Genomic DNA, 18,002 nt, shown 5'->3' with positions numbered 1-18,002 from the left:
ATTATTGAGTCAAAAATATGTCATCTGCAAATGACAAGGATGTTCAAAATATTGAATAGAGGACATAATGAAATGCACAGGGTCCTTTGATTTTTTTTCTAGACACTATTTGTCAGAGGGTTATACACATAGTTACATGGCTTTTTCAAAGAGTCTGAACTATCAACACTGCTGATTTCTCAAAGCCTATATAACCACATGAGGGGTTTTTAGCGTAGACCTCAACAGAAGACTTCATAGAAGCCTCTGTCTTAAAACAGACCAGGGCCCAAGGCAAACCTCAACGCTGTCTGCTTCACCAGCAGCACACTGCGGGCTTTGAGGACTCAGACATCTCACAGGGATACAGATTTGTGAGTGACCTTCCTCCTCTCCAAGCAAGTCCTTCCTCTATGCAAAGTCATAACACTAAAGGGTGTCAGATTAGATTTTCTGGCTTCCGGGAAGGACAAAGGAAAGCATAAATAGACACAAGCCTTTGGTGAGTGTATATTTGCTTCCTTTGTATGGCTTTATTGAAGTGCCAAGACTTTATTCTTTTACAACTCTGCAGAGCAGAGGAACACCATAACACTGCACTGTTGACTGACGTGTGATCACATCCAACACAAACAGTGCCCAAATTGAGCAATTCATCAAGGTTCTACATGTCTCGGTTGGCAGCCAAATGTTGAATCTGAACCTTTTATTCCCCCTACAGCAGGGAAGGAAATGAGTTTCTTTATGAGTTACACCAGCCACTGTGTTATCTAGACATTTGCATCATATCTTCCTTTTATGGCCCCGCAGGCGGCATCCAGTTGGGCTTTGTAAAAACATTTACTGTCACAAAAAGAACCCAGATAGAATTTCCAGACATTTTATTATAAAACAATATCTCTTTAACCTTTCAAGGCACACCTGGGAGTGATTGACCATGAATGACAAGTAACAATGGGTGACCTTTACATTATGTCATCCCTTGCCATTACGTCCTATTGTACACAAGCATCTTATTAAACATTCTTGTATCCAGAGATTCCAGACGATTCCAAATTCACGGCCTTAGGATAGATAGAAGAAGCTCTGTTGTGTGTATTTGCTTGAGAGGCCAGTATCAGGGAGGGAAACATCCATAAATTACTTTTAGTTTAATACTTTAATTCAGTCATTTCCCTCAGTGGAATTTTCTCTGAAAATAGAACCAATGTATCCTCAACATAGAGAATCCAATTTTAAATGTCATGAAGTTACGTGAAAGATGACCCTATAAATCGGTCAATATCTTCGTGCATAAGCAATGTAATTTTCTTCATGGGCCCCTGAGGGTTTTTATGCTGGTGAAATTACAGATGTATTTAGCGATATATCCCGTAAAATCACAAGAGGAGAATGAGGAGAATCATCTCTAATACAAAGGGAATGACTTGCCACGGAAAAATACTTGGTCCCCGTTACTGAACTTCTGCTATTGCATATTACAGTACATATAAATTCTCTGTCTTTGCGCTTCTTTCATTAAGCGCATATACATTCTACCATATCCTTTATCTTCGCTTTGAACATAATCAAAGCCACACATTCATACTGCATCTTTACCACAGGAGCAAACGTACAGTCCTTGGTGTGGTGTCGTTCCCTTCAGTCAGGAAAAGCAACAAATTGCTGCATTGGAAGTGCAATATCACACAGTTCAGCTCGGTCCTAGACTTTCATAGACAAGCAATTATCAGGTGTATCACATTAATGTTGACCTGTTTGCAATGCTACTGCATTTTATTTGACATTATGTTCAAGTCTGCCAGTCAAACTTCAAGGCACACTGGACCCACTTAAAGGTCATTGCGGGGGTCTCACAGGGTCACAGTGCTTGTCCATACAGCGGTGCCCAGATACTGTATTCTTCCATTAGTATGTATTAGTAGTAATGCACTCGTCCAATTGTCCCTGTTCCACTACCCAGAATATCAGGCTGTCCGTTTCTCCAGATCTCGCGTATGATTCGTTCCCTCTCCTCCAATCGTTGGGCTCGCTCCAGCTCCTCGGCCGATGTGAACACGTTCACGCTCAACGTGTCTGATTGGCTGTGGTGGTTGCCGACAGGTATCTCCGTGCTGGTGGTGTTGGTGGTTGTGAGGGGAGCGGGCGCCTCAACGTCGTTCCCCATTTCATCGTCATCGTCCTCGCTCTCGTCGTCATCGTCCTCGCTGATGTCCTTCAGGTGTTTCTTCTCTGGAGTGGGTGGGGCAACGTTGGCGCGTGGTTTGCAGGAAATGCGAATGACCAGCAGGCATAGGGTCAGCACCAGTCCGAAACACACACCAATCACAAAGTAAAGGCCAAAGCTCTCTGGATTGGCTACAAGGAAGAAGAGAGTGAAAATTAACTGTAGGTAAATGTGTTAAAAGACAAAATTAACTATCAGTTACTGTAACAATGATTATTTATATTCAGTAATGATTTTATTAATAGTTCAGTAGTTTGTCATAATAAGTAATAATATTAAGTATTTAGCCATTAATTATGTCATTCAGATTCATTCGGTTCACCAGTACAGATCAATACACATGATACACAGACATGCTGCACATGACTGACCTTTGATGTGTGCATATGCAGCAATGCTGTTGCTCAGAAGGTCCATCTCTTGCCTTTTAACATCCATGTCGACTGCTGACTTCTCCTCTCTCACGCCTAGAAAAATAACAACACACCAGCTCAGATCTGGACTCAAACACTGCGTAAGGGTCTAACAGGCTACAGCGGAGCAAACATCAAGCAAGTCAACAACCGACATTACGGTAACAAAAGACAAAGACCTTCAACCAGTGTGCTAGCAGGTGTTGTGAGCTCCCTGGCTCTTCACCATGCGGTTCAAGCGTTCTATGGCTGCCCCACTCTGTGCTGCTCTTGCGCGCCAAACCCACTGACCACAGCACTTCTTCATATGCCTTTGGCTGGGTGGGATGTGGCCTTCTAATGTCAAACTAACAAAAGCTTCTCTGTGTCCTCCTTAGACACCAGTTCCAACTGGGATCATCATTACACATTTGGCACATGGCGCCCGCACTCTCTCTCCCCTGAACCAGGACAGGACTCGCCAGAGAGGTCAGAAAGGTCAAACTCTCCCGGTACTAGTCAATGAGGAGTGCTTCCTGCATGATGAGGATCCCAGACCAAATGGCTTAAGTCCAGAGGCAAGGGACACCAACGTGTTGTTTACCTGTCTGCGTTGTTTAGACTATGTGTCCCTCACATCTAGTCAGTCGTCGACCTACGTGGGTTCAACCCTGGTGACGCAGGTTTGAATCCTTCCCTACTTGCTTCCTGTACTTCCGCGTTACTATTGTGTTGCCGACCTGGTCATGACTCCTCAAGACTCCTGAGGAAGTCTCACATTTCCCTGCGAGAGAATAAATAAAAAAGACCCTGCACAGCCACACCCCAGATGGGACACGCAGACAGCTGGATCTTTCTCCAACCTTTCCAGTCTGTCTTTTGTTTTCAGTCAATTCTGTTTAAGCGAGTCCCTATGTTACATCCCTGCTACCTCCACATGCGGTAGCTTTCGTTCCCCCGGGAAGCCAAGCTGTTTCCAATCTGAGTGAAGGGTTCATTGGATTTGCCTGCGTGGAACACTCCAAGCCAAGGGTCACAGTGGTCCTGGTTGGTCTTTACTGTGTTGCACTTCCTTCCTCCGCTACCCACCACCACCACCACCCTCGTCACACATGCCTTTTCCTGCTGACTCTGGCTTTTCTCCCCTGTTTTGCGATTGTTTTCCCTGCACTCCCGCACTCCTCCCTGCCTGGCGTGATGACATCATGGCATGGCCACATGGCTCGAGGGCACATGTGAGTGTTGATAGCAACACAGCCGGGGTCCAACGCATAAAGGAGGAACCTTGAACTCGTCTAATGTGTATGCTGTGTCAGCGCCAATTTTAAGCTCAAGATTAAACATGTGCTTTGTGTTACACTCCTCGGTGGGGGAATACAAAGAAACTAAAAACAAAACATTTTGTTCAACTGGGAATAGATGATCAACTCTGAAGCAGCCCTGTTTCTAACCTGTGCATTGCTCTCATGATAAGTCGAACCACATGCCGTGATGCCTGCACATACCGTAGATCATATGGATACCCTCAAATTGCACAAACCACATGTTTATGTTATCATTTACCTCAAAATTGCACCCTCTGATAACCTCATGGTCTCTGATTTCTATCCTGACGCAAATGCCTTCACAATTAATAAGCATTTATCATGTGCATTTGTTGATGCAGCATTTGCCAAATTTCACATCTAGATCCACACACATGCAAGCCATATGCAGTAAAGAGGCTCACTGAATAAGCTTTAAAGGCAAAGCCAACATTCTACTCCTGTAAAATAAACCAATGTATACTAAGACATATACTGTAGATATACATTTTAACCACATTAACCCTAATGTCCTTCCTTACTCTGGCAATGTCATAATAGGTCAACATTCTCACAATGCGTCACAACGCAACACTTTGTGAGCTTGTAGATCGGCTACTTTTTGCAAAGAGATTTGGTGTGGAGGGAAAAAGGAGGGTACCCACTACCCAGTATAGACCATTGGGAGACCCCGGACAATTAAGTATATACATACAGTAGGGTTTACTTTAAGTAGTTAAACTTACCAGGAAATTAAGCAGTGGAATCAATCTCCTCAGTTCCAGTTCATAGTGCTATGAAAAGTTGTAGGTGGACGATGAAGGTGGCCTGTCTCTTTATCTCTCACTCACTGTCTCTTTGGATCAATTCCTGTGAGCTTTGGTCCTCAGACCAAACAGTTCATTTGGCCACCCTGAGACAAGAGCAAACACACACACACACGCACACAGACACACAGACACAGAGACACAGACACACACAAAGACGTCAGGCTACATTAGATCCAAACTCAGTGAGGCGTTTGTTATGCAAACAATGACAGGCCTTTTGCAGTTGCCGCTGGATACACGGTCAGGCAGGAGCCTGGAGGAAGGATTTCAGCTTTCAGCAGTTTAACAGTTCTGTCTTGCATATAGAGACTATATAAATACAGACGTGTCTGAACAATGTGCATAGCACTATCGAAAAGTGAGAAGAATAGGTATTATATAATCCCATCATTCCCTGTATCTGGCCATTGTTAACGCTGCAACAAAAGCAGTAGAAGTGAAGAGAAACAAACGGTGACATTTCCTCGTATATGCAAAATAAGTAGCGTATATCTAACTTGGTAGGTTTTTGTAAGGTAGACATTAGACATAACACACAGAGACCAATAAAAAGTTAAAATAGAAAATATTCACCATTATGCACACAGTTATCTCTCAAGATCTTGAGCTAACATGTAGTGTTGTTAGTAGGAATAAACACAGAAGCACCCGGGAGGAAGTGGACTAAGAAAGGGGAGGGGCCAAACCGAGTTCTTGTTTCTACACAAAAAAGGAGGTGGTGCCCCCAGAGGCATAAACAAAGGAAAAATATATATTCCCCCCCCTTTTTTTTTTACCAAATGGGTTCCCAGATCGTGCACACAGTGTCACTAGGCCTACTAGAACAGGGGTCCCCAAAACGAACACTGAAGTTCATTCACACCTTAAAAAACCAACATCTTCCCAGACATACTATCTTAACCTACCAGTCCCCAATAAATCACTTTCTTTCACTCTGTTAAACCACAGGTTATAAATGAGAGGGGGGGCTGCCCTCAGGGGAGCCACCAGGGGGCGGAATTTGAAAGGAGAGAGACATGTTTTTATGTTTATGAATCAATCAATCAATCAAGCAATCATAACATGATATATTATACAGTATCTATCTATCTATCTATCTATCTATCTATCTATCTATCTATCTATCTATCTATCTATGTACATTCAAATTCAAAGATTTTCCAAACAAATATTTGCTTTTTTAAAGCCATTTCACAATACGGTGGAGGCCAGAGGATATGGCTATTTGGGGTTCCTTGGCATGGAATATTTTGGGAACCGTGCGCTAAACCAGAGCTTCTCTTCTTGCTGAAAGTTAGCACATTACATGCCAGGTGGGGATCGAGGGCCGTTGAAAAATGCTGTGCTGCGTAGTTTGCTAATACTCCCCCTGTTTAGGAAAAAGCCCCTGTGCCAGCTTGAGTTGGTTTAGCAGAGCCCCTGTGCTTTCCAGTGCAGATTTTGATCTTGCTGACTTTTGGCAGACCCTATGTACACTACACTGATACAGTGCCGGACTAACTGACAGGGAGCACTGGGGGGTGACGGAGCTGTCGCCATGGAGACAGCTTTCCAGCCCACCCCCTCACAGCCCCAGGGTCCCCATGGGACTGAGATGACATATCTTTTGTTTCTGGTCGCTGCGACAGGGGATGCGTCTATACACTGTCTTCCTGTTGAGCTTCCTTCCTTCCTTTTCAATTATGGACAAGGTCATCTCCTCCGTGCCACGGTGCCAAATCTTGTCATATCCAAACAGCGTGAAGGAGCATGGCAGCTTTCAATGAGATACTTAGTTTTTGTCTCGAGGGTAATAAAGTGAAAGGCTCGGATGACTACAGTTGTTCTGTTCTCCATGCCAAGGTCAAAGCTAATGATTGGACGACTAACTGGTCTTTTCTCACACTGGAATGCAGCAAACCTGAGCTCGTCAGGACTCAGGCATCCGTTACTGGTGGTTAATGACAACTGGAGACCTGTTTAAGGCCTATGTAAACACTAATTAGCCTGCCCTGTTGTTTTGTTGTGTTTTTGTTGTACCTCACGGAGGAAATTATTAACAGACCTCCTCGTCCCCAGCCACGCACAATCCCATGACTCAACCTTCAGCTCTTTTCTCAAAGTGACCCACTTTGCTTGCTTTGTTGAACTAGGCCCCCCATTACTGCAAAGACTATAAGACATTTACTTAAAAGGATTTTGATGTATCCTATTGCCCAACCATATTTTTCTCAAATTTGATGATAAATCAAAGAAAGAAATGTTTTGAATGCAGGCAGTGGCAGCTAGTGTACTGTATTCTCAGCAGTGGGAGTGATGTACGGCATTGTACGCAATACCAGCAAACCTAAGTCACGGTTGCTCGGCTCCAAAAATGGACACGTCTTTCAAAACCATGCAGATAATGTCCAGCACCTTGATAAACATAAAAACAAAACAAAAGAAACTTTCTGCCGTCCGTCCGTCCGTCCGTCCGTCCGTCCGTCCGTCCGTCCGTCCGTCCGTCCGTCCGTCCGTCCGTCCGTCCGTCCGTCCATCCGTCCGTCCCCCATTTTGGCAATTCCCCCTATACTGTATGTAGTCCCTGTCAATGCCTACACCTACTTGTTGCATTTGGAGAACCAGTGGTTCTCAAACGTTTTAATTTCTAGGACCCCCAGTTTACTATGCATTAGGCCGCGGACCCCACTTTGATAACCACTGGTGCAGACAACCACGTCTCCTATGATACACATGGAGTCGTACAGCCAGCGCTTCTCTTCATATCTGACAGTAAGAAGTTCCCTTTATTGATCCCTCGTCGGGATCAATAAAGATATCTGTCTGTCTGTCTGTCTGTCTGTCTGTCTGCCTGTCTGTCTAGAATAGATGATCATCATGACTTTACACAGCCATTTGTGTCACATGTCACATGACAGTGCCTGTCATCTACGTAAGGAAGGCAGTACCATCATAGGGGAGCCAGTGAGATTACCACTAAGATTTTGTGACGTGTTGTGAGCTTGTAGATCGGCTATTTTTGCTACTTTGGCACGACACAGTCATACAAGTATAAAATACGAGTATAAAATAGGACATTAATTTATGGGAAAAAAAACACTACAAGATTAGATATAAGGTACAAGGTTTCTGCTCGATAGCAACGATATGAAAGGGCAGAGTAGGAATTGTAATCTGATTGATGCCAGGATAAACACAGTATGGTGTCATGTGGCCTGAGAAGAGCCCAGGCACTATTTCTGACTGAGTATTGTTTGCTTTGGTTTGGAGGAGTGGAGCCAAATGGAAGAAGAAACCCCAAACTATCACGTTGAGTTGATATTTCTGTTGTCATCCACTTGAAGAAGACCACAATGGCCCTTCCTTCCCACAAAGGTTTGTCCCTTTCCGCAAAGGACAGTCTTTCAGTCGCCAGCTCCATGCCGACGCCCTCATACAAGTAAAGATGCATTATTATCTCAATTGTCTGGAATAGGCACACCATTATCATCTCATAAGCAAAGATGACTGAATTGTCTGCTGTCTGTGGAGCCTACTTGTAGCTGATGTATCAACCACATACTGACAGGGGCCAACCTCTGAAGCAAGAGCAACCACGGGTCGTCACTGAACAGAAGCCCTTTTCCCGCGATGCTTGCTGGGTGGCAGTAATAAATGTTGCCTAAACGATCACAACCGCACGACTCCTCATCCAGACTGGAGGAATAAGTTGCAACCCGTGAGAAGACTTTATTTAAAGACTTAAGACATAGTTAAGTTACGGAAAGAAGATGAAAAAGACAGATTACACAAGGGAGCGAGTCAGCCTTATTTACTTATTGTAATGACATACATTGAACCACAGAGGGCAAGGAATATTTTTGATACCTAGAATTTCTATGCAGCCACAAGAATTCCTGGCACACTGGACTGTCGTTCTGCGGTGTGCCTGGCACCCGGCTTCAGAGAACAAAAAAGGGCCAGATTTGGATTTAATCACATTTCATTGTTTTTACACACAGCTCTGGTGAGGGAGATCACAGAGCCCGTCACTTACTGAAAAATAAGGACAATTTATAGAATGTATCAACTCTACCCTTAACTATGTTCATTAAAATGTTACCATTTCCTCCTTTGATTTTGTTGCTGCTAACTGAGAGAAAATCTGTCTGAACTTAATGACACATGACATCAAAAAAGCCAATCTGGGTAATTTATTCACTATTGCCTATTGGAGTTTCTTCTAAAACTCAACATGTTCCAGTTGAATAAATATGCTGAGTTCAACATCGTTACTGTAATCTCCTTTTTCACAGAAATTGTTTCTATGACATTCTCTCAGTAGCTGAGTAGAAGGGTAATGGCTACTCCCAATGGTGATTCTAATGCCAAAGTATTTCAATCTGTATCACATAAGTATCTTTTGGATATCCCTTTCAGTACAAGTTTTGATTTAAAAGGTTTCTGCAAGAACATTTTGACTATTCAGCTATAACCAAGCCAAAATATGGTCTCTGGGGCTTTTTACCGGCCAACTGCGATCACCTGACCACCAGGCAGAACAGTGTAAGGTTCAAGCCAAAGGGAAAAAAAGGTTGATGGAACTTCAAGCTCTCCCCAAAACCCACAGAGGTGCACGCGGTAACTTTCCACCCGATAAACACTGACACGTTTCAAAACAGAGTTCTCTGTTTGTGGTGCCTGTGAAAGCATTCAGGGGGGTTGCATCTGGTTAAGGTATTTTCTCCTATACGGCACAACAGGCACAATTCAGCCTTCTCTGAATGTTGCAAAGGGCTTTAATTTAGAGAAAAGAGAGTGCATTTCTTCCTTGCTTCTCTTCCACATGAGATCCTGGGGATCAAGCTGTGCTCAAGTGTTAGTGTTGCTTTCCCTTTGTCAAGGCCTGCCAGGGTCTCTGACTGAGGGGAGTTGTTTCATTTGGAAAGGCCCAGTCAGACATGTGGTTGACATCAGGTTTAGTGACACGGTGCATCAGGTAAAGATGACCCCAGATCAAACCTGGGTCAAGTAGTATATCGTCACTGTTGGGTGGAAACCTTGTATGTCCAACCGTTACTATTCAGGAAATATTATGGAACTAGAAAAAGTGCTCCTTGGAGCACATGTCTCCGCCAGGTCAGGTAGGTTATTGTGGCCTCCTGGTGGCGCTATAATAGGCCAATGTGAAAAGGGTGCCATTTCTTCTTAGGCCTTGCACGGCAATCTGACACTGCATTCATGATTTGAGGCATTTTGTTCAAAAAAAAGTTTTGATAAATTAGACCTGCTGGTGGCGCTATAACAAGCCAATCTTAAAAGAGAAGGCATTTGTCCCACAACTTAATGTGAAAATGCGTGCAAAGTTTGACCACAATCGGGCGCTGCGTTCATGATTTGCGGCATTTTGTTCAAAACAAGCCACTACTGCAAACTTAATATGTGAATCTTAGCCAATCAGGATGGAATATGAAAAATCAAACAGATTCACCTTGATCACATGACTATAGAGATCATGTGTACCGATGTGCGTGAATTTTGGATAAAATCGGAAGGAGTAATATAAATAAATTAGTTTTACATAAGTCGGCCTCCTGGTGGCGCTATAAAAGGCAAATGTAAAAAATGCAGTGCAAAGGTTTTTCCTTGACCTCTAGGGAGTGCGCATACAGAGTTTTACACAGATCGGTGCAGTTATAGGTAAAAACATGAATCGGCCTGTTATAGCGCCACCATGAGGCTAATTTGAAAATTTTCGAATGGCATTTCTCCCTCTGCATAGTGGGAATGTGCGTGCAAAATGTCATGGAAATTGCATGCTGTGTTCATGATTTGAGGCATTTTGTTCAAAACGGAGCATTCCTTTAAACTTTGGAAGCCATTTTTAGCCAATCAGGATGGAACATGAAAAATCTGAAAGACTTGTTTCGTTTAATGACTCTAGAGATAATGTGTACCGATTTGTGTGATGTTTGGACAAAATCTGTAGGAGTACTGTCAAAAAATGTGTTTTGCAAAAAGCGGCCTCCTGGTGGCGCTATAACATGTGAAAATGTTGGGGCAGAGGTTCTGAACTGGCATCCAGGGAGTGTGTGTGCACAGTTTCACTGTGATCAAGCCAACGGTGCGGGAGATTAGCTGTTCACAGACGGACACGCACACGGAAGGACGGACACACACACACACACACACGGACGGACGGACGGACAGGGTGCAAAACATACTCTCGCCATGCCTTTCGGCCTGGCGGAGACAAAAATAGAACCTGTGTTCCAATGGTTCCAATGTACAGTATGTTATTATGATCCAACGTACAGGATGTTATTATTTAGCCATAAACTCTTGTTTATAAAACCCAGACTTAACCACTTTCACTTTCACTTTAAAACTTGTCAAAGTAGCGAAAATAGCCGATCTACAAGCTCGATGCGACGTGTGTATTTTCGCTACTATTGCACGACACCCTTGTATGACCAAGGCAAGTTGGGCAAAAAGTTAAAACATGAAGATACAAGGTTTCTGCCTGACAGCAACGGTATTATACAATACTAAAACCTGTCAAGGGTTGTTTTAGCTTGGCCCGCATGCCAGTACAATGAGGTCACAAAGGTTAGACAGTAAGAAGAGGTTTTGGGTCAGGATAGTACTCTGTGGTCTGCCTCATGCTGCACGATGAAGTTCCCTTCCACCTTATTTGTTACTCTCAGCAGATTAAAACATGGTATTGAATTATTTGTTGTGCCAGAGTTAGCTTCCAGCTTGAAGTACTCCATCAACAACTCTACGAAACCCAGTGTTCATACTTCAAAAAACAACTACCATGTACCATGCGTCTTCCAAAAACAGCTCAAATGAAAAGGAATGTTTTCATACCCCTGCTATGTTTATAGTTTGTTTCACACATTGGTCAAACTTTGACATTTTCATTCCATTAAGCGATATAATCTTATCCAAACTCACAGTCTTGCATATTTTTCAGTTGAAAGAAAAAAAGCCTTCTTTTCCATGAACTTTTACATGATCTGTTTAGCTTTAGGCATAGACTATTTGACAGAGAGACAATGAACAACAGGTTTACTGCATCACGGCACTCAACAATACCCAGAGTGAGCACAAAACATTCATAAATCGAATCACATGTGCGTTTGTTCGCCACTGACTATTTCAATTTAAACCTTACACTTTTCACAAAAATAGAAGTTATGATGTCACAATGATCAGGTATGCCGCCCTGACGCCAGCCTGATTCAACAGAGCCTCCATGCTTTTTAAGGGCATGTAACTGCAATCCATGACCAAATAAAATGGGTATCCTTGTGTCATAAAAACTGCGAACTAGAGAGACTTGTCCCATGAGGAGCACTGTTTTGTGGGTTATGGTAGGTAATGGGAGGGTAATGGAGATAGCGGACTGAGCTTTGGGGGAGGGGGGGGGGGGGGATAATAGTGCCCAGATGTGTACTGATGGGAGACAGAGCTTTAGTATGTAAATCAACAAAAGATAGCACATGCTGTTTCCTCATATATTGACTTTATCACACACCGTTCATCCGATTGTCCATTAGGAGCAACACCCCGGGCAGCAGGGACAGGAATGGGAACAAAAGTTCATGTGTGTTGACCTTTATTAGTTTTGCAACTTTTGTGTAGCCAGATGTATTGGAGGTCTCCGCCTACCAGGACATCTGGTGACATCTAAATTCAACGGCAGCGAAAAAGTGGCACAGTGGTTAAGGATCTGTCCTCCACCGCGAAGGTTGTGGGTTTGAATTCATCGTGGTACATCCGGCTTTGTCGAGCGTCTATACCAGGGGTTCTCAAACTATTTTATACCACAATCTTTTTGGGGATTTGTTTTGGCTGCTAACAAACAAACCTATTCCCATTGCTTTGAAAACCAATCCTGATACCGTTCCAATATGAAGGACCACCCAAAAGTATTTGGATTGGTTCTGTAATAGTTATATTTCAAATCTCTGCATTCTTTCCACACAGTTTTAGCCCCTATATTGAATTTAGATGTCACCAGACGTATTGGCCGGCAGAGATCTCCGATATGCCTGGCTATATGCAAGACTAACCTCAGATCACCAGGATTTCTACACAGCGGCAAGCCTGGTTTTAGTTCCAAATTGACCAGTGTGATCTGGACTAGAGTCCAATATTAGATCCAATAATTTGCACACACAAATGCATGCACTGTTCCACGTCTCTGCCCAGACCCTGACCGGATTAGTAACCTGCAGAGTGACCTGATCAGTATGCAAGACTGGATATTTATTGGTGCTCATATGTGTGTGTGTGTGTGTGTGTGTGTGTGTGTGTGTGTGTGTGTGTGTGTGTGTGTGTGTGTGTGTGTGTGTGTGTGTGTGTGTGTGTGCGTGTGTGTGTGTGTGTGTGTGTGTGTGTGTGTGTGTGTGTGTGTGTGTGTGTGTGTGTGTGTGTGTGTGTGTGTGTGTTGGTGTGTTGTGCTGTGCTGTGTGCGAGAGATATTCTGCGAAGCACAGTTACAGCACAGATGATCCTGAACCCCAAAGTGCAAGAATAGAGCCATGATGTCATCTCCGACAGATCAACCTGGGCCTGGCACACACCACATACTGTATTCATTACTCAAACACTGCTGATTACTCTGTGACATAAAGCATATGTTTGGCGTTTGCATGGCTGGGTGGGCAGCATCACCGCTGTCCTATGCACAGACACTGTGTTACCTCCGTCAGATGAAGGGTTTCAGAAACCACTGTTGGTTGATGTGAATGGAGTGCACTCAGTGAACGTATCCACTGTCAAAGGTTTGTCAAAGTGTTTCCACTTAAAGCCACAATTTATATTTCGTCGTACGATCATGTCGCTCGCTGAGAATAGCCGATCTACAAGCTCACAACGCCTCACATCACAACACGTTGAGAGCTTGTAGATAGACAATTTTTGCCAAGTCACACCGTCATGCAACGAAATATAAGTATTACTGTCCTATCCCACAACCAACAGCAGTGAGTGCATAACAAAACTACAGTACACCACAAAAATCCTGTGGGTCTATTTTTATACTCTCAGATTTAAATGAATACTTTTTTGTGTTGCAGTGTGGAGCTCTCCAGTGCTAGTGGTTGTTGTGGGTCTTTGTCTCTATGGTACTACTGTTACCAGTCTGTACATAACTTTAAAGGGATAGTTCACCCCAAAACTCGATTAAAGTCGATTAGTCACCCCATGGAGACTTCAATTCATGGATATTGTTTTGTTTTTCCTTTTCCTAAGCCAATTATTTGATGACCAGCGGACCGGTAGGCAGCGGTTCCAGTAGGACACACAAACTATCCCTTTAATGCTGTACGAGTCAAGTTGAATTTGGATATAAACGTTTGATCATATCTGGACATTTTAGATATACGTTCAGGTAAGTCAACCACACTATATACTATACTTTGACTCTTATACTCTCCTGTGACATTCTAAACTCACTGGCACAACACTGTATTGTATTGGTTCCACGTGTGACACCCCACCCATGTGGTGTGGTGCCTTAGTAAGCTAAAACAAACCCTGATAAGTATTTAGCAAATACTATTTGACCCAGCTTTGTTGCATTCTTTTGTTGGATTTTATTTCCCAACAGCCTCTGCCATGTGTAAATAGCCACGAGGAGTTTAAACAAATTCAAGTCCAATTAAAAGTCAAGTCCATTCTGTAGCTTTATGTTATGTTCTTGGAAGCTTGTGAAGGTCTGAATATGTGTATATTTGTGTATTCATGTGTCTGTGTTTATGTGTGTGTGTGTGTGTGTGTGTGTGTGTGTGTGTGTGTGTGTGTGCGTGTGCGTGTGCGTGCGTGTGCGTGCGTGCGTGCGTGTGTGTGTCCAGGGAAAGAAGAGAAGCTCATTGAAACCCTTCAGACTTAGTATGTCAAACATCATCCAAAGCCTGTAGAGGCGAGTTCCTGGGCCAGTCAGAAGCCCCTACTAGACAGCAGTAAGCCTTAAGCCCGGTAAGACTGCAGTGGTTTGTGGGAGTCTTGCTAAACACAGTTTCAGAGACATATCACTCAACCCTCCCTATTTCTCAAATGACTATAAAACCCTGTTGCTTGCGTTATGCTATGGGAGATTACAGCACTCAAAGGCAGCTCATAACCTCTTGTCTATCCAAACACTAATGTAGACCTATTCACAACTCTGCTGATCACATACTGTACAGTATGTCTAGTCTTCAATGGTAGGGCAGCCAAGTCGATACAGACCCCGCCCTACTCAGGTCACAAAGGTCACAAAATCGCTGTCTGCACCAATCGAGTTCATCTGTGTTGAGGTGTTTTAATGTAAACATTGAACACTGCTCCAAGGGCAACACTGGTTTTCTCGGCACTGCAGCCCATCTGGAGAACTATATATTCAGGTGTCTCGCACAAAAAACATGTAAAAGTGTCTTATAAATAGTGTTTTTAAAGCAACTGAGAGAGAGTGAAGTGTACGTTCACACAACATGCATAGATTAAGGGTGTGAATGAGTTGAGTTCTGTATCTCCTTTGGTATGGTAACATTTGACAGTCGTTCCCAGAGGAGGCTCCAGCGCATTGTTCATAAGGGTAACAAGATTACAGGTTGCTCTCTCTCCCCACTGGAAACCACATCTACACCTTAAAAAGAGCTCACCCTATCATCCCTAACCACTCCCATCAACCTTTCTTGTTGCTGCATTATAAATCTCCGGCTACAAAAAACACGTTTAAGAACAGGTTTTTGTTTGTTTTTTTGTTTTCGTGTCTACAGCAATAATACTTTCAAATATAAAATGTAACTGCTAATGTATATTATATTATATTATGTAGCCTATAAGTCCTGACGGCCATTTCTTGGATGAGCTTGTGAAGGTGTTAGTGTATACTATGTGTTGGTCTGACTATGAAGAGTTTACATCTTTTATTGAAAATCTTGCATAGTGGTAGTCGGCTCCATAGGAGTTTGCAAGCGTTTCAAATCAGGGATTGGCCTATGACCCAATGGGTACAGAGAGTTTGTAAACCAACATCCCCAGGACAGATAAGGCAGGCCCACTGATAAACGTGGCGGTGGGGCTTGGGGGAGAAAAGAAAGTTTGCTCGGGTATGAATAGCCAGGAGAGGTCATACACAAGTCAACTGTCCCCAAACAGCCCTGAAGGGATAAGTTACTAGAGCCTTCACACTTATCCTGCTATCTGGGGTTTTATCTGACTGACTGGTGAGGCAGCTAAAGAGCCTTCCCACTCCAATAATGTTAATTAAAGGAGACCCCTGGGGCCATATTTCTCTCTCTCTCTCTCCCTCTCTGATAAGAGGTGTTTACCACAGCAGCCCAGTGGAGAGCGAACCATGGGAGCTGAAGCATATGGTTAATTGGGTTCCAGTGTGAAGGTGTGAATTAGTTATTGCGCACGCGCATGCGTGCCTGTGCAATATGTGTGCAGTGTGTGTGTGTGTGTGTGTGTGTGTGTGTGTGTGTGTGTGTGTGTGTGTGTGTGTGTGTGTGTGTGTGTGTGTGTGTGTATGTGTGTGTGTGAGAGACATACACAGACACAGAGGGAAAGACAAAGAGAAAGGGAACTTTTGTTGCATGCTGAAGCTTTGTATGCACGCCTACTGTATAACTGTGTTATTTTAGGATAATGTGTTTTTCTTGCTTCTATAATAGAACTGCTGTATACTGGGAAGAAATTCAGGGATTAAACAATGATTATCGAAGCGTGGCATCCCCTGTCCTGATTCTCTTATGACAACTGTTGACTATTCCTTTAAAAAAATACAGAATGCGACAGGATGTTTGCAAACTATTAATCATTGCAAGGTTAGCCAACATACAGCTGCACAGGAAAACTGGACCCAGTCTGACCCCACCCCCCCCACCCCCCCACCACCACATGTGCTGTATCATCTCCTCTCTGGCACTGGTTCATCATGTACTGTACATGCTAGACACAGACACACACTCTGCACAGATGTCCCGTTATTGTTTGGATGATTAAGAACCGAAAGTTTGGGGTGGGACCATGGCCCATTAAAAATAGCAACACTTTCCAAAGGTGTTAGAAAATTAAACACTTTGTAAAACTGTACACTCTTCAAGGAGTGAAGAGAGAAGCCATGACCAGCCTATCCTCAGTATCACCATGGTTCAGTCTCTTTCCCATGTCACCATCATGTCCTTTAGATGTAAACGCGCTATTTTTAAGCCAGTGGGAACACAAGGTTAGTTCTCATTTAAAAACAAATAAATACACAAAGAGCTCCTCATATTTCACGTCAATGGGAATCTTCAACGGACAAGATTACCATCTGCTGCAGTTGTGTGGATGAATGCCAGAATTTTTAAATTTATAGCACTCCATGGATAGCCCCAAGGAACCGGCAAGTCATTCCAAATGCACGCAACCTAAAGTCAGCTGCAATCCTTCAAAGTTTTTCATAAGCGCATCTACTGTAAAACATGAAAACTTCAGACAGACCTGGTTGGCAGGCAGTGAAATATCTATGGTAAAGTAACCAACTAACCGTACCCCCCCCCCCCCCAAACACAATGTACATTGACAGAAATATAAAGCAGCACTTTAATCATGTTTTTGTTAGTGTCAGAACACTGATGCAAACCATCACACTCACCAGTCAGTGAAGAAGTCCCTCCAAAGACTCCTCATTCCCCCTTCAGTGACATCCAGGCTGTGCTGCACGTTTCAGTCAAAAACACTCCTCTTCGTTCCCTCCAAAACTTTGAAGAAATAACATTACAAGCAATCCTGACCGTTTCTGTTGATTCCCTGCTGCCGCTGTGGTCAGGTCCTGAGCAGCGTTTGTGAGTGAGAGTGAGAGAGAGAGAGAGAGAGAGAGAGAGAGAGAGAGAGAGAGAGAGAGAGAGAGAGAGAGAGAGAGAGAGAGAGAGAGAGAGAGTGAGTGTGTGTGTATGTGTGCGTTTGCACACAGAGTCTGGGGAAGAGGTGGCAACTTCCTCTCAGAGTTGGAGTGAGTAACAGAGTTCTCTCTATCTCTCTCTCCCAGCTCCACTACACTAGAAGCAGGAAAAGCTGTCATACTATCCCCCTTCCCAGACAGAAAACAGAGGAACAGCCTAAAATGGGCAGGCTTGGGGACGAGGGGAGGGAGGAAGGGAGTGTTGGTGGTGGGTGGTAGGAGGGGGGAGTCTTCTCCTCTGTCGTTAAGGAAACAGGGAGAAAAAAGCCAACTGTAGCTATAGGGGGGGAGGCAAATTAGTTCACCAAGATTTTCCACATGGAGTCCAACGTGAAGACAAACAACACAAACAAAAATGAGCAACAGTGA

The 18,002-nt window shown here is 43.6% G+C and overlaps 1 protein-coding gene across 1 annotated transcript; it reads right to left on the bottom strand.

The window, feature by feature from the left end:
* Positions 1–843: 843 nt before the first annotated feature.
* eva1ba (eva-1 homolog Ba (C. elegans)) lies at positions 844–17,714 on the bottom strand. The gene is made up of 4 exons (XM_080426556.1): positions 17,328–17,714; positions 4,649–4,815; positions 2,578–2,673; positions 844–2,337 (listed from the first exon to the last, which is right to left on the bottom strand). The coding sequence occupies exons 3-4, from the start codon at positions 2,642–2,644 to the stop codon at positions 1,898–1,900; spliced, it is 507 nt and encodes a 168-aa protein (XP_080282682.1). The 5' UTR covers positions 2,645–2,673; positions 4,649–4,815; positions 17,328–17,714; the 3' UTR covers positions 844–1,897.
* Positions 17,715–18,002: the final 288 nt, after the last annotated feature.

Source organism: Gymnoscopelus braueri (genome assembly GCF_963280865.1).
Source record: "Gymnoscopelus braueri genome assembly, chromosome: 4".
NCBI classification, from domain to species: Eukaryota; Metazoa; Chordata; class Actinopteri; order Myctophiformes; family Myctophidae; genus Gymnoscopelus; species Gymnoscopelus braueri.
Note: the sequence above shows the minus strand (reverse complement) of the source record. Positions and strands in the feature narration are given on the sequence as shown.

What these genes read in the sequence shown, in the direction of transcription:
- eva1ba (XM_080426556.1), bottom strand. Translation starts at nt 2,644, where the DNA reads ATGGATGTTAAAAGGCAAGAGATGGACCTTCTGAGCAACAGCATTGCT. An exon ending in TGCATATGCACACATCAAAG is followed by an intron (nt 2,338 to 2,577) that starts GTCAGTCATGTG and finishes TCTTCCTTGTAG; the next exon opens with CCAATCCAGAGAGCTTTGGC.